General features: G+C 41.8%; 1 protein-coding gene across 1 annotated transcript in view; it reads left to right on the plus strand.

Moving 5' to 3' along the window:
* NDFIP1 (Nedd4 family interacting protein 1) overlaps positions 1-15934 on the plus strand; it is a 32333-nt gene that overhangs the window by 10469 nt on the left and 5930 nt on the right. The window contains exons 2-6 of the mRNA XM_034779030.1: positions 3538-3625; positions 6447-6577; positions 8026-8113; positions 9707-9831; positions 12104-12170. Of these exons, the coding sequence (XP_034634921.1) occupies positions 3538-3625; positions 6447-6577; positions 8026-8113; positions 9707-9831; positions 12104-12170 (499 nt within the window). The remainder of the gene's footprint in view (positions 1-3537; positions 3626-6446; positions 6578-8025; positions 8114-9706; positions 9832-12103; positions 12171-15934) is intronic.

Raw genomic sequence — 15934 nt, forward strand, 5'->3', positions numbered from 1 at the left:
TTTAATTGTGTATGCCAGGTGCCTGCACCATCTTGCATGGAAAATGCAAGACTAGTGCTGTCATGGCAGTGTTGGGCCACTTGAGGCCTGATGATTCATTCTTCCTGCCACATGAACCCTTATTGTTTTGTTAATGAGCACTTAGTTGAATTTTAGATGCCTGGAAACATTAAAAAGGCTGCAAGGCATGTCTGCGTACCATGTGCATTAGAAGGGAAATCTTTTTCTTATAACTATTTAGAATGTTGTGGGCCTTGGAATCTTCTAAACTCTTCTTAATTGCAAGAATATTTTTTGTTCTGCCCTCTTCCATCACATGTGCATTTTCTTCTTTATTATATCTTGTAATATTATGTCATTTAGCCAGCACTTTCACTTTCTCTCCCTTTGGGATTACATCTCTCAAGTCTCTAATTCCTCCTCCCTTCCCCCCTCTCCCCCCCCCCTTTTTTTTTTTACTTATAAACATTAGAGAGGCAGTGGGACACTTCCTTCCACTGTTAAGATAGCAGGTGATGCTACTCAGAGAGTAATAACAGAACATCTAATTTGCCAGACCCTTACCTCATTCACTGTTAATGTAATGAATTTTTATGCAAGTTTATTTCTCAGCAGATTACATAGCTGCAGTTTTCTTGGGTAGTATTTTAGGCTTTCATTTTCAAGTGTAACTTTCAGGAATTGAAATGGGGCCTACACTTCATAGAAGGGGAAGACAGAAGAGTCATCGGGTCTGAATCTCTGCATTTTACGGGATTGTTCCCTAGATTACCTGCTGTGTTTTCTCCAACCTGTTCTTCAATCTCTGCAGTGATAACTCAGCTGCCTCCTTTCAGAATACAATTATTCTTCAAATTGAGAATATTTTTCCCTAATGACCAAACTACATGTATCATTCTTGGCCCCAGATTACTTCATCTTGTCCTACCTATTGGCATTTGGACTAATAAAATAGTATTTAATGAACTGGGCATGCCCAGGAAATTAATCTGATACTACTTTTTATCTAAAAGCTTTTTTTAGATTATATATTTAAGATTAGATTGGGGGGGGGAGTATGGTATAGTAGTTAGAGCAGGAGACTGTTCTGACTTAAGTCAAGTTGTGCTTACATCAGAATTCTCCTGTTGTGAGCAATTTTTTAGTAGCTTGATGGGAAAACAAACAAACAGAGAAAAGGAACTTGCCCAAAGTCACCAAGTAAGGCACTGTCAGATTGACTTACCACAGTGTCTATACCACGCTGTGTCAACGGGAGATGCTGTCCTGCCGACTTACCGTACTCGGGGAGCGCTTTCCCATCGACTTAGTGGGTCTTCACTAGACCTGCTAAATTGACACCGCTGCATTGATTGCAGCTGATCTAGTAAATGTAGACATAGCCTAAATTGCTACCAGTGTGCCCATATTGGTAAATGAGTGGTATCCTAGCTAGAAGGGGAGGGTGATCTCAGTGGAAGTGGAGGGGATCCTGGTACAGAAAAGGGAGACTTGTTATGGAAAGGTTGAAAGCCACTGTGTCAGAATAATGGCAATTTTGGAGGCTTGTGGAGTCGATAATTCATCTCCAGAATGAAGATTTGAGGAATTTAGGGAGACTTTATATTGTACCTAATTAGCCATTTGCATGCACAGTTACCTGTTGTGTATGCAATCATGGTAATTTTACAACTGAATTAGGCATGTGATTTGTCCATTTAACTTTTTTTTTTTTTTTAATCTGACCCCCACATATTTTCTAGCAAACTTCTAGGGCCTGATTTTCAAGTAACCTAGACACACAAATGTTTGCAATGCACACATGCATTAACTGCACACATACATTACTTGAATATGTGGTCCTTAAAGTTTTTGAGGTTGACTTTCAGAAGCAGTATGGATGCAGTTTGAGCCTTAGCTGTTGACTGTATGAACAGCAAAAGATACATACTGAACACAAGATATAGACCAAGCTCATGTAAAACAAGACCTTCAAGGACTTCACATATGTGCAACTAAAACAGAAACTCATCCCTAAAAGTAATAGATCTGTTACTTCTGCAGGCTGAAGAGGAAGAGAGAGAAAATTTTGTTTTTAAGTACTTGGGAGGCAGTTAGATACTATAGTGCAGGGGTCGGCAACCTTTCAGAAGTGATGTGCCGAGTCTTCATTTATTCACTCTAATTTAAGGTTTTGCGTGCCAGTAATACATTGTAACGTTTTTAGAAGGTCTCTTTCTATAGGTCTATAATATATAACTAAACTATTTTGTATCTAAAGTAAATAAGGTTTTTAAAATGTTTCAGAGGCTTCATTTAAAATTAAATTAAAATGCAGAGCTCCCCGGACTGGCGGCCAGGACCCAGGCAGTGTGAGTGCCACTGAAAATCAGCTTGTGTGCTGCCTTCGGCACGCGTGCCATAGGTTGCCTACCCCTGCAATAGTGAAAAGAGGTCATAAGTGTCTCAGTAGAGAAAAGGAAGAAAAATGTCTCAGATGGCTTCAAGGATATTAGCATTATTATGCATGAAGGGTAGTCCAGGAAGATATTAAGAAAAGAATTGCCATTTGCAGTGTTACTGTCATTTAATTATGATTTTTTAAAAAAATCTCTCTCTCTCCAGATGTAGGAAAGTGGTTCAGACCCAAGAACTCTTTCTAAATCTGAGAGTCTATTTGTTATGCAAGTGTGTGTGTGTGTGTGTGTGTGTGTGTGTGTGTGTGTTGTTGTTGTTGTTGTTGTTGTTTCAGTGATGTGCAATAGAAAGAGTGAAGTAGCTAGATGATAGCTGATACACTCTTCTTTGGACATGCCTAACCCAGTATTGCCAGCTTTTATGATCAAAGAATGTTTGCAAACTCTGCATAATACAAGTCACATACTGTATATATGAAAAGCTATATGCCAGTTTAAACTGTGTGTGTGTATTAATCCAAAACAGAGTGTACAGTTACAAATCTCACCACTGGATTCCCTCTTATCCACAGCATAACTGACTGATAAACAGTTTATTTTGCATAACTCAGCTGAGCACCAGTTTTCTTAGCAAAGCCACAGATGGTAATGGAGATTTTGACTGAATGTCTCCTACCATTTCCTCTTTTTATGAAAACAAGTGCAATTTGGTCTTGTCACAATTAGCATGACCTGATAGCTTTTAAATTAGTGCTGGGGAAGTGGAAAGGTACAACAGTAAATACACATGGATGTGCTGTAGCAGTCTGGAACCAGAAATGTAGAAATATGACTTAGCATACAAACTTATCATAACTGGCACGTTGATTAAAATCTACCAATGGGATTACTTTGGCTACCTCTGAAGTGAAATGTGTCAAGTGTTTAACAGTGCACTGCATTTCTGTACAACAGTTTAAGACAAGAAGAGATTGCCATATGCACCTGAAAGTGCAGGGGTAATTTAGGTAGGCAGAATGTAACTAACCCAACTGGATTTTGACCAGGACACCATGATTGTGTAATTTTCTGTGTTATGGGGGAGTCCGATTTATTTGTCCTTTTTCTTCAGCCCTATTAAAATGTAAATGATTCTGTTCAGTTGCAGAATGAGGAAGAGCCTGGAGAGACTGAACATACTGTGAACGATGCCCCTCCACCTTACAGCAGCATTTCTGGGGAGAATGCAGGTAAAATGAACAGCAAGGAAATAAATGTTGTTTTTTTCTTGGTTTTCTTTCCCATCCCTTTAGTTTGTTTCTTTTTCTATAATATGCTCACTGCTGTTTGACATTGCAGCATCTATTAAGACTGGGAAGTATGGGACCTGATCCAAAGAGATTGTGGTTATTTGTGGTTTGAAAGAAAACATGCCTTGGTGGCAATCAACTGATGTCATCTCCATAAAATGGTGCTCAAGTTACTTTCTACAGCGCTCTTAGCATACAGAAGAAGGTGAAAATGGTAGTGCAGTGAGGATTTGTGGTCTGTAATGATCTGGTATTTGAGTAATATCTGCTTCTCCCAGTGATCTTTAATGGTATCTTTACTGGTTCTTTTACTTTACTGTCCTTTTTCAGGGCTTCTTTCTTGGTCATTATGCTGAATTTTTGTCTTGTGAAGTATATACAAATGCTTTTATGATACTGTAGATTAACAATGCTTGAATGCATTACAATGTTTTAAATACTCGTCATCTGCAACTATAGAAAAAAAAAAAGTGGCTGGAGCTGAAAGCTTGGAAGAGAGCTCAACTCAGATATAACATGGCAGTCTTCTTACTCTCTGCTAATTAGAGCAGAAATCCAGTAGAAATAGACCCGTTAAGAGGCTATGCGTATATTTTTTTCAGTAACTTAGCCAGTATGTGTTCTGTGGCATCAGAACACATATCTGATAAAGCAAACATCAGTTTAAAATGAAGATATCAGAAAAGTTAGAAAAAATGCCTTTGTTCAGACCCATTTGATAAAATGTTGCCCCAAAACATGAACCTTGCACTTTTGTTCTAACAAATTCAATCTTTTGGTGCTTAGTCCAGGGAGTAGTTTCCACAGACAGAGATTTGCCTCTGAGGGTATGTCTACACTACCCACCGGATCAGTGGACAGTGATCAATCCAGCGGGGGTCGATTTATCGCGTCTAGTCTAGACACGATCGATCCCAAGGCGCTCTCCCGTTGACTCCTGTACTCCACCGACACGAGAGGCGCAGGCAGAGTCGACGGGGGAGCAGCAGCAGTTGACTCACCGCAGTGAAGACACCGCGATGAGTAGGTCTAAGTACATCGACTTCAGCTTCGTTATTCACGTAGCTGAAATTGCGTAACTTAGATTGATTTTCCCCCTTCCCTCCTCCACAGTGTAGACCAGGCCTGAAAACACCCTTCCTCCAGACCTTGAGTTCACATCTAGGGACTTGGTAAAAGCCAGTTGATGTCTGCTGTCACACCTGGGTATGGGTGTAAAGGCAGTATTTAAGGTAGCCAAGTCCCAAACCAAGAAGACCGAGAGTGGACCTAAGTTTTCAAGTACATAAAAGGTTGTTATAAGGAGGAGGGAGAAAAATTGTTCTCCTTAACCGCTGAGGATAGGACAAGAAGCAATGGGCTTAAATTGCAGCAAGGGCGGTTTAGGTTGGACATTAGGAAAAATTTCTTAACTTTCAGGGTAGTTAAGCACCCTGAAAGAAATTGACTAGGGAGGTTGTGAAATCTCAACCATTGGAGATTTTAAAGAACAGATTAAACAAACACCAGTCAGGGATGGTCTAGATAATACTTAGTCCTGCCATGAGTACAGGAGATTGGATCAGATGACCTCTCAAGGTCCCTTTCAGTCCTATGATTTCTAACTTTCTAGATTGTAATCAGCATCTTGAATTGGCACCTGTAAATAGATGTGTATGCAACACAGATGTAATATGCATGCACCAAAACTACATATTCTGCACTATGTGAAGGTTTGGACTAGCATTCATTATATCATTTTCATTATAGAGATAATTATGATCATGGACATGATAATCTCTTGGTAAAAATGGGAATGGAGACTGGTTAAACCTTCTAAGGAGAGTGCCCATGAGGAAGCTACCTTTTCTGCATGATCATACCTGAGTTAAAAGCCAATAATACTTTTCAGAGGAGCTATCACATTCATGCTGGTCATAATCTAGATCCTGATTTTTTTCCCCCACCCACATTTTCTTAATAAAAAGTCAGAATCACATTTGAGAATCAGGCACATCAGATGCATAAAGATAGCATATGGAAACCAAGGTGGGAGGGGGGAAAAAGGAGAAGATTAAAGATAGCCCCATCATTGTGGTAACCTCCCCTCCCTGTCCCAATTTATACTGCTCAAAGGAGTAAATAGACATTCGAAAGGAAACTGGGGTCTTTTTCAGACAAACTGGCCACCTTTGGCTGAATACCTTATGGGGATTCTTCTTTTACTCATCAAAACCATTTGAAATTTGAAAATATATCTTTCTCTGTCTCTTACTGAAATCAGGGGAGGCACAGCATGTGTTCCTGTCTCTGTTGCTCTAGATTGGGAGGTGCCTTTGTGCACCCTCGATAAAGTGGTCTTGTTCATACTCGGTATCTGTTGTGGAACTCTTATGTTTCAGTCCTTAAAAAGCTCAAGAATATCTGTATGTGGTATCATAGTGTGCATATGTTTCTAACAAGGTTTCAACTTTTCTTGCTTTTCCTTGTCTAGATCAAGATGACTGTCATACTAATTTATTTAGGGTGAATTCCCTTCCCCTTCTGAAAGTCTGTTAGTATCCTACTGTAGGTCTCAAATTTGCTTTAATGTTTTCTTTATTATGGCATTATAGTTCAATACATGTGAGTTTAAATTACAGTCTTTCACCAAAGAATACATGGTAATTTTAAAATCATGATCTTCTTCGTACTTTGTTTTCTTTGCCGGTTATAGAGCTGCTTATATCCGGCGTCAGAGGCACATTACATCCTACAATTCATGTAAACTCTCTCTTTGCAGAATATTTTGACTACAAAGACGAATCAGGGTTTCCCAAGCCCCCTTCTTACAATGTGGCCACAACATTGCCTAGTTACGATGAAGCGGAGCGAAGTAAGGCTGAAGCTACCATTCCCTTGGTTCCTGGAAGAGTAAGTTCACTTTGTGTGCTGAATGTCCCTAAAGGTCCATTTGTAGAATTTATATAACTGAATTAACTTAAATACTTTGTTAATCAAAATCTTGATTTATTTTTTCTCGGGTTTTTTTTTGGTTTTTTTTCAGTGTTCTACAATATTTTTTTGAAAAACTTTTTGTCTGGTCCACTGGCATGATGTAAGACATGTCAATAACACTAGTGCAGGGATCGGCAACCTTTCAGAAGTGATGTGCTGAGTCTTCATTTATTCACTCTAATTTAAGGTTTTGCGTGCCAGTAATACATTGTAACGTTTTTAGAAGGTCTCTTTCTATAGGTCTATAATATATAACTAAACTATTGTTGTATCTAAAGGAAATAAGGTTTTTAAAATGTTTAAGAGGCTTCATTTAAAATTAAATTAAAATGCAGAGCTCCCCGGACTGGCGGCCAGAACCCGGGCAGTGTGAGTGCCACTGAAAATCAGCTTGTGTTCCGCCTTCGGCACACATGCCATAGGTTGCCTACCCCTGCACTAGTGCATGCAGTACTGATTAATTTGGCAAGCTGATATAGGCTACATGTGTAGCTTCGCTGTTTATCTTACAACTTACTAATTTGTACTTCCAATGTACCTCCCATCAGAAGATCTGTCAGCACCCAATTTTTGAGTGAGTTCCTGTAGTTCAAATTCATTGTTATGAAACGGGAGTTGGCAAAGCTTCAGAGGTCAAGGTTCACTTCATACCTTTGTCTGGTAGACCATATCCTACCCACTCATCAAAGAAGAACAAAACTTGAACAGTAGGCGGTCATATTTTGATTTCTTTCCTACCTTGTTAGGTAACTTGGCTTTCCTCGTCACTCCTGGTCTTTTCTGGTCTGTGAATAATAAAATCCATTGTCTCTGACGAGAGATTTTCCTTTTCTCTTCTTCCATTGCTGTCTGCCCTCCTCCCTCATGCTCCTTGATCGCAGCTAGCATTTGGTAGTAGTGCTACCAGCATCTGCTGTCTAATGCTAGTAGCTCTTCTCCCATAAGAGCCTGAGTCCCACTGAGACCACATATGATGTTATCCCAGTGACGGAAAATGTTAGACAAAGACAGGGAGATAAATTGTGTGGTCGGTATTGGGAGTATCCTTATTTGTTTTCGGGGGGGCTACCTAAAAGAGGGAATCTCACCTGACAAGTCAGTATTTCATGTCTTATGTTATCTTTAGCAATTATTCAGGTACAAAGGGGAGAAGTTTTAGATGCAGAAATGTTGTTGTCCTTAAGGAGTTTTTTCTTGAATGAAAAGATATTCTGTACCCTTGCAATGTGAGCTTTGTGATCTCTGCAAGTTGATAGTCCTTTCCCGTAAAATCTTGTGTAAGCTCATAACCTCAGGCTTGCTGTATGACTTTGATTGCATTAAACCTGACCTCCCTCCATTCCCTGTTCTCTCTTCACTTTTAGGAGGATGACTTTGTGGCACGGGATGATTTTGATGATACTGACCAGCTGAGGATAGGAAATGATGGCATCTTCATGCTAACATTCTTCAGTAAGTACCCAATAGAACCTTGAACTTTTCCTCAGTCCAGATAAGAAGAAGTTAACCTTTTTATGTACGTGACGTAGAGCTGGAAAAACTAGATATGGCAGTATGAAATTCTGGGAAGGAAAAAATTTCCCTTCCTCCTCTAGAAATGATCTACCATTCAGGCAGGTATCAAACTCTCCAAGTTAGTCTAGGGTTTCATTACAAACAAACCCATCCCCTTCTTTTTCTTCTTTTTTTCACTAAAGCTCATCCCCCAATATCTGTTTCTGTTGCTCCCTATAAACCTCATTAATAACATGTTGTGAAGAGCTGTTCACCTCCACAAGGCAGTGACAAGAATGTGGAGATGCACCTCTTCATTCACTACTAAACCAACTCTTGCCTTATATATCTCCCATAATGCAAACCAAAATTTCTAGCCGTAGGGTAATAGCAGTAGAGACTCCTGCCACTCCATAATGTACCACTAGAGCATGCTCAAGTATGGTGAATGCTGTCTCGTCCTACACCTCCCCCCCCCCCAAAAAAAAAAAAAAAAAAAAAAGAGGCTGTATAAAATGAATGGATGATCAGGAGTTCCAAGGCTGTTCATTCACATAGTATGCTGCTGACCGTGTCATTGAGAAATCCTAAAACATCTCTGCTCTTTATGAAAACTAGTTATTTATTTGGTTCAGTCAAACTTCTGGAACTATATATATTTTTTATTTTGGGGGGGCAAACCCATACTCTGTTTGAACTCTTAAAAATTGAGTTTAGTTGGTAATGGATTAATATTAAAAATGAAGTAGCTCTCAGTATTTTAGGAAAGGGCTAGTAGCAGTTGTCTCTGCGTTTGTATGGGAAGAGCATGAAAGCACTGGAAATATAGTGTAGCTAAATTGTCATGAGGCATTTTCTCTTAGTCTGAGTTAAAAGGGGGGATGTAGGGTTTCGCAGCTCAGAATGCACAGAGGGTCAGATATTAAATCTAAGTTTGTCTGCTGTTCATAAAGATTTGTGGGCAAACCCTGGTTGAAGCCAACACTCATTTCACTTGCAACAACTTGTGTGAAGTTTAAATTGCCTCCGAACAAGAGTGGGCAGGTCAAAAGTCAGTATGTGGAAGTGAGGCTGTTCCAGTGACCCACATATATGTGACTGTGGTGAAACACAAACAATGGAACATCTGTTAGTCTGCTGGCTCCTCAAGGAACCATGTACTGTGGAAGATCTCGGCAGGGCTACACATGTGCCCAACACTGGAAAAAACTGTGATGTGTGGTGGACAGACACGAGAAGAAGACAGCCTAAAAATATGAAGAGGCTCTTAATAGATGCATAGATTCCAAGGCCAGAGAGGACCACTGTGAGCAGCTAGTCTCTTCTATAGCACATGCCATACAACTTCCCCAAAATAATTCCTAGAACAGATGTTTTAGAAAAACATCCAATATTGATTTTAAAATTGTCAGTGATTGAGACTCCAATTGTAAATTGTTCCAGTAGTTAATTAATCTCAGTGTTAATTTTTTACGCCTTATTTCTAGTCTGAATTTGTCTAGCTTCAGCTTCCAGCCATTTTGACCTATTGCTTTCCCTTTGCTTTCTCAGTGGCTTTCCTCTTCAACTGGATTGGATTTTTCTTGTCCTTCTGTCTGACCACTTCAGCTGCAGGACGATATGGGGCCATTTCAGGGTTTGGTCTGTCTCTCATTAAGTGGATCCTGATTGTCAGGGTAAGTTAGTGCAAAAAAACAAAAACAAAAAGGCAGCCCAGACAAACATAAGGCCTCTGTGTATTTGCTACATTGCTTAATAAGTGGCTCATCTCAGTTCACAATTAAATAGCTTTTTTGCCTGGCAAAACTTGCACCTGCAAAAGCCTGGGTTATTGGGCTTTGTACTGTGCACTAATCAGAGTGTTTTGGAAGGGGAAGAATCCTGTCCTTTCCCACCCCACAAGCAGGGGTACAATGCATCTGTGGCTAGTGCCCCAACCCACATGAGTAGCTGCTGCCACTCCACACCCACTGGTGGCACCACTCAGTCTGACATTTCAGCTTCCATAAAGATCTCTGCTCTCTGACTTGTTCAGGGCGGTGTGGAGCGGACCCCCACAGCATACAGGGGATATAAGGCCTCTCTGCATGGCTGCTCCCCTCAGGCAACTCACAGTAAGGCTAATGTGAGGCATAGAGGGCTTTGTGCTGACTCTTCATGCCAAGAGTGAAATTTGCCCTAAATCCTTCAGCAGTTCCTTTTTGAAGATTAGCTTGTTTGTTTCCTTGACCATCACAAAAGTTTCTTGGGGACTGTTTCGATCCAGGTGTGATTTTTAAATAACTCTTTCTGCTTGCTTTATTCTCATCTGAAACAGTAAACTTGCCTGCTGTGGCACATCTAGCAGTGTGCTTTGGGAATGGGGGCTGTTATAGACTGTCTAGAGGTTGAAGAGAGCTGGTAACGTGACACTGCTCTGGGATGGTAGGATGGTCCTTGTTATTGTAATAAATAAGAATAATGTGCCAGAGGAGTGCTGCATTTTTATAAGTGTCTCTTTCTTATTAAGTAAAGCAGCTTGTGTAATATGTAGCTGTATGTTAAGCAATATTTGTTTAAAAGAGATACCACCTACCCCAGATGTTTTATTCTTGAAGTAAAAAAAAATCTTCTATGTGAAAATAAAGCAGGTCAGGAAAGCAAAGGCTTTTAATGGGGAAAGGAATGAAAAATTATAAAGCTATATCTTTGTGAAAATGTCAAAGCAATTTCTGTCCAAGCAAACATGTCATGTGTGCAGCCTGTGACTAGAAAAATTGCAGGCAGATGTTGTGCAAGGGAAACCAATAAAAAAATAGGCTCTGAAGACCAAAAGCAAAGAGATTCAGAGTTAAGGTCATCACTTTATCCTTAATCCTTTTGTGCCAGGACTCAGATCCTGCAAATATGACATCTAGTGAGATAACTGTCTCCATTGTACAGTGCTTAGGTACTACAGGTGTCTCATACAGAAGACCTAAGTGCCATTTCCTGAGATAATAAGAAAATGAAGTGAGAGAGACTGGCAGCCTTAACTGTGAATTTGATTTCAGCCTTAGTATCTAGTTTTTCTAACTTATCCTTCTTCTGATTTAAACTTTAAAAAAATGAAAAATCAAGTTAATAATCTACCACTGACAACATAATGAAATTGGATTCTATAATTATATCAGCACCAAGGGCACTTTTCATTTAATAGGAAGCAGTTTTCCCAGTAACAGATTTTCAAGTCTGAGGATTCCTCATACCTACAAGAGCTTAACTTCGGCATCACTGCTGTTTTGTTACATCATCCAACCTTGAAGTGTAGTTAGCAGGGGTTACTACTGCAAGCCTGGCCTTTCGCTTCCAAAATTGGCAGAGGCTGTTAGGCAGCAGGTGGGTGAGGGAGAAGGGGAAGAGCTGTCATTCAGCAGTGTCTCCCTACTAGCTGATCTCAGGAGAGGTATTAGTGAGTGTTGAACTGTCTTGTATACGTCTTCTTGGTCACAGTGGAGCAGTTTTTAATAATCGGGATTTGTAACTTGTGCTTCTCTTACAGTAAGGCTATGTCTATGCTTATGGCGGTGTGTGGAGTACATATACCACATGCCTCCCTAGCACAGGTATAAAGTTAGAGTGTAGATGGTGAGGCACTGCTTAGGCAAGAAGAGTAAAGGTGCACCAGAACCTTAAGGTATATACCCTGGATAGCCCTCTACGCTTCCAAGAAATGCCTCCCCATCTACACTGCTATTTTAAGCAGTGTAGTATCCCACTGCTAGATCCTTTCACTGTCCCGTGTGACTACACACTACAGTGTGGATGCAGCCTGCTTTTCACTGTGGCTTGTGGATGCACATATTCTACATGCTGCCTCCAGTGTAGACAAGACCATAGAGGGCCCAGTCTGGCTACCACTGACATCAGTGGGAGCAGGATTGGGCCCAGAAAGTATCAAGTGTTATAATTTCTGGTTTTTTTTTTTAGTTCTCAACCTATTTCCCTGGTTACTTTGATGGTCAGTACTGGCTCTGGTGGGTTTTCCTTGTATTAGGTAAGTCCTTATAACATTTGAAGTTATGCAAAAAGTGTCTTTTAGAGACAAGTGTTGTTGTATTCGTTACCAGATGTTTAAAGGTGTACGGCCAAAATGTTATCTTTTTTTAAATGATTTTATTCTGGTAGTGAATGTCTTCTAGATTGGTGTGTGTATTTAAATTCCTCTACTGTCATCAAAAAATTAAGGAGCAAAAGCATACACGTCCTCTCACCAAAAAAGAGTAAGAAAATCAGAGAGCAGCACTTCCTCACACTGACAGTAGCTGCTAGGAATTGAATCACTGGACTATGGCACTCAAGTGATTAAAATGCAAGTAGACTGTGATTTGTTCTAAATCCTATACTGAGTCTCAGACACTCTTGGGACCATCATGAGGACTGGTGGGCCCTTTGAGAAATTAATTTTCTACAAATATGTAGATCAACTTTGCTGCACCAAAACACCAGTTACATGGGTACCAAGTGATACTTAAGTTTGTAGTATCAATCTGTAATGCATGTCACTGTTCCAAATATGCCTCCTGGAGTTGTAGCCAGCTGATACTCAGCAATTCTGTTCTTTGACTCTGTGGCTAATATTTAGCTGTAAATCTACCTATGTGGAAGAATAAAAATGATAGTACAGTGAAACTGGTACAAAAGACCACCTTTCTAAGGCAACCTGTTGCCTGAAAAGACCACCCCAAAGTCTCCCCAGACATATTCAGTATAATTCTGCTGCATCTTTTTGCAGTTGATTTTTGTTGGTTCCTAGAGTGTTGCCTACGACACATTTTTACCTAATTGAAGAATCTTGGCATGTTTTGAGTTGCTTGTACTAGATAAAGGAATTCTGCCATCAAGCGGCGACTTAATTTGTTGCACACAAAGGAGGTAAAAGAATATTATTTAGTACTTAGATAACATTTTCCATCTGATGCTCTCAAAAACTGGAAGAAGTATTGATGAACTAAACCTCCTGCAGTGAAAGGAGAAAAAATAATTGTAATAACATCAGAAGTGTGTAGTGTGGAACCAGAAATCTTATTGTTGTTTGTCAAAGTAATATTTTTAATATATATTTTTTCCCTTTAATCGTCTACTGAAATCTATCTCAAAAGTAATTCAATTCAGAAACTTACTGGGTCTGTTCTTTCAATGGTGCATAAGATAAGTAAGATAAATCTCTTGTATCACCGTTTTCAACTTTCCATTTCAAAGACTTTGTTCTGGAGCTTGATCCTGCAAACTCCCTACTCAAGAAAGAGACCCCATCAAAAATGGTGTATTTGGGGACTGGGGCTTCTAATTTCTAATTTGTAATATTTTAATAAAATGCCTTTATTTTCTATAAGGTTAAGTATAGAAAAAAGTATCACAACCAAATATATATTAGTAATAATATCTCTTTTCTATAACACTCTTAATCTAGAAATCCCAATCATATGTAGAAGAGATATATAATCTACATATAAACACACAAAATAAGCAGCAACATGACAGACAATAAGGTTTCTGGTTCCACAATGCACACTTCTGATGTTTCTACAATTATTTTTTATCCTTTCACTGTAGGAAGCTTAGTTCATCAATACTTACACAGTTTTTGAGAGCATCGGACGGAAAGTGCTACCTAAGTACTAAATAATGGTCTACCTCCTTTATGTGCAACAAACTAAGTCACCACTAGATGGCAGAATTCCTTTACTTAGTACAGGGGTTCTCAAACTTCATTGCACCGTGACCCCCTTCTGACAACAAAAATTACTTCATGACCCCAGGAGAGGGGACTGAAGACTGAGCCTGCCCAAGCCCCACTGTCTGGGAGGGCGGGGACACACAAGACATAGCTTGAGCCGCACTGCTCCGGGCAGAGGGGCCAAAGCTGAAGCTCAAGGGCTTCAGCCCCTCGTCAGGGGCCTGCAACCCGAGTCGTGCTGTCCAGGGCTGAAGCCCTTGGGCTTTGGCTTCGGCCCCAGAGGGCCGGCTTTAGGAAGTGCGGGGCCCATTTCGACGGGGCCCCAGCAGGGATGACTCACCCGGCGGCGCTCCGGGTCTTCACTCCAAGTTTTCTGCAGTACTGAAGGACCCGCTGCTGAAGACCCAGTAGGGAACCGCCCGGTGAGTACAGCGCCTTCCCCCCGCCATCCGACCCCCACCCAGGTCCTGCCCCTGACTGCCCCCCTCAGAAACCACAACCCATCAACACCCCCCTGCTCCTTGTCCCCTGACCACTCCTTCCCAAGACCCCCACACCCTAACTGCCCTCCAGGACCCCACCTCCTACCCAGCTCGCCCTGCTTCCTGTCTCCTGAGTGCCCCGAGCCCATCCACCACCACCACCCCGACAGACCCCCCAGAACTCCCACGCCTACCCAACCCCCCCCCCATCCCCCGACCCCCCCCCCCAGAGCCTCTGCCCAATCCACCCCCCCCACCCACTCCCTGTCCGTGGGACTCCCTGCCCCTGCCTTATCCAAAACATCCCCCGGCCCTGGTCTCTTACCATGCCACTTACCCACACTGGGGCCGGGCCCCGGGACGGGGCTGGGGCTGCGCCGCCATCGCTGGGCCGGAGCCAGAATGGGCTGCGCCGTGCCTCCCTGCAGCCCTTCTCGCGCCCCCCTGCCCCAGCTTAACTTGCGAAGCCGTCGCGTGTTTCTGAACCCTCCCAGGCTTCCCGCACAAACATCTGATTCGCGGGAAGCAGGGAAGGGGGAGGAGAAGGGGGGGCAGAGCGTTCAGGGGAGGAGGGGGAGGTGAGCTGGGGCCGGGGGTGGGGCGGACAGCTGCCGGAGCTTGGGAACCAGCTCCAGCTCACCACTGGGCGTGGGGCCCTCTTAGGCGCGGGGCCCGATTCAACGGAATCGGCCTAAAGCCAGCCCTGGGCAGTGGGGCTCGAGCTTCAGCTCCGGGCCCCAGCAAGTCTAAGCCAGCCCTGGTGACCCCATTTAAAGGGGGTCGTGACCCACTTTGGGGTCCCGACCCACAGTTTGAGAATTGCTAACCTAGTACAAGCAACTCAGAACAAGCCAAGATTCTTAAATTAGGTAAAATGTGTCGTAGGAAACACTCCAGGAACCAGCAAAAATCAACTGTAAAAAGATTGCAGCAGAATTGTACTGAATATGTCAGAGAAAATGATACCGGATCTTTAGTGACATAATCATAAATTTCCAAGAAACGTGACTAAATTTCATAAAACTATTCCTCATTTATTTGAGTTACTACCTTTTCTAGATTGGCTTGATCACTAAAGCATTCATCCTGATCAGCAATGAAGGCCTGGTCCCCACTAACCCTCCACTTCGGACTAAGGTACGCAAATTCAGCTACGTTAATAACGTAGCTGAATTCGAAGTACCTTAGTCCGAACTTACCGCGGGTCCAGACTCGGTAGGCAGGCTCCCCCGTCGATGCCGCGTACTCCTCTCGCCGAGCGGGAGTACCGGCGTCGACGGCGAGCACTTCCGGAACATTGATTGCCTGCCGCCGGACCCTCCGGTAAGTGAAGACATACCCTTAGATTTCTTTAGCTGACTTCCAGATTTGTAGAACTAACTTCTTGGTAATTAGGTTTACCCTTAAAATAAACTTTCTTGTTGATCATTAATATGGAAATCCAAACCTTTAATATCATAGTCCAGAAACAAGTCTATATTCAGTTAAATGCCATAAGTGCTAAGAATCAGAGGCCTGCTCTGTAAGACATTCTGAGATGGACTGTCCTTTTCCTAAGTAGAGAAGAAAACATTGGAAATTATATAGATTTTGTTTCTT

The sequence above is a fragment of the Trachemys scripta genome, chromosome 8 (genome assembly GCF_013100865.1).
Source record: "Trachemys scripta elegans isolate TJP31775 chromosome 8, CAS_Tse_1.0, whole genome shotgun sequence".
NCBI lineage: Eukaryota > Metazoa > Chordata > Testudines > Emydidae > Trachemys > Trachemys scripta.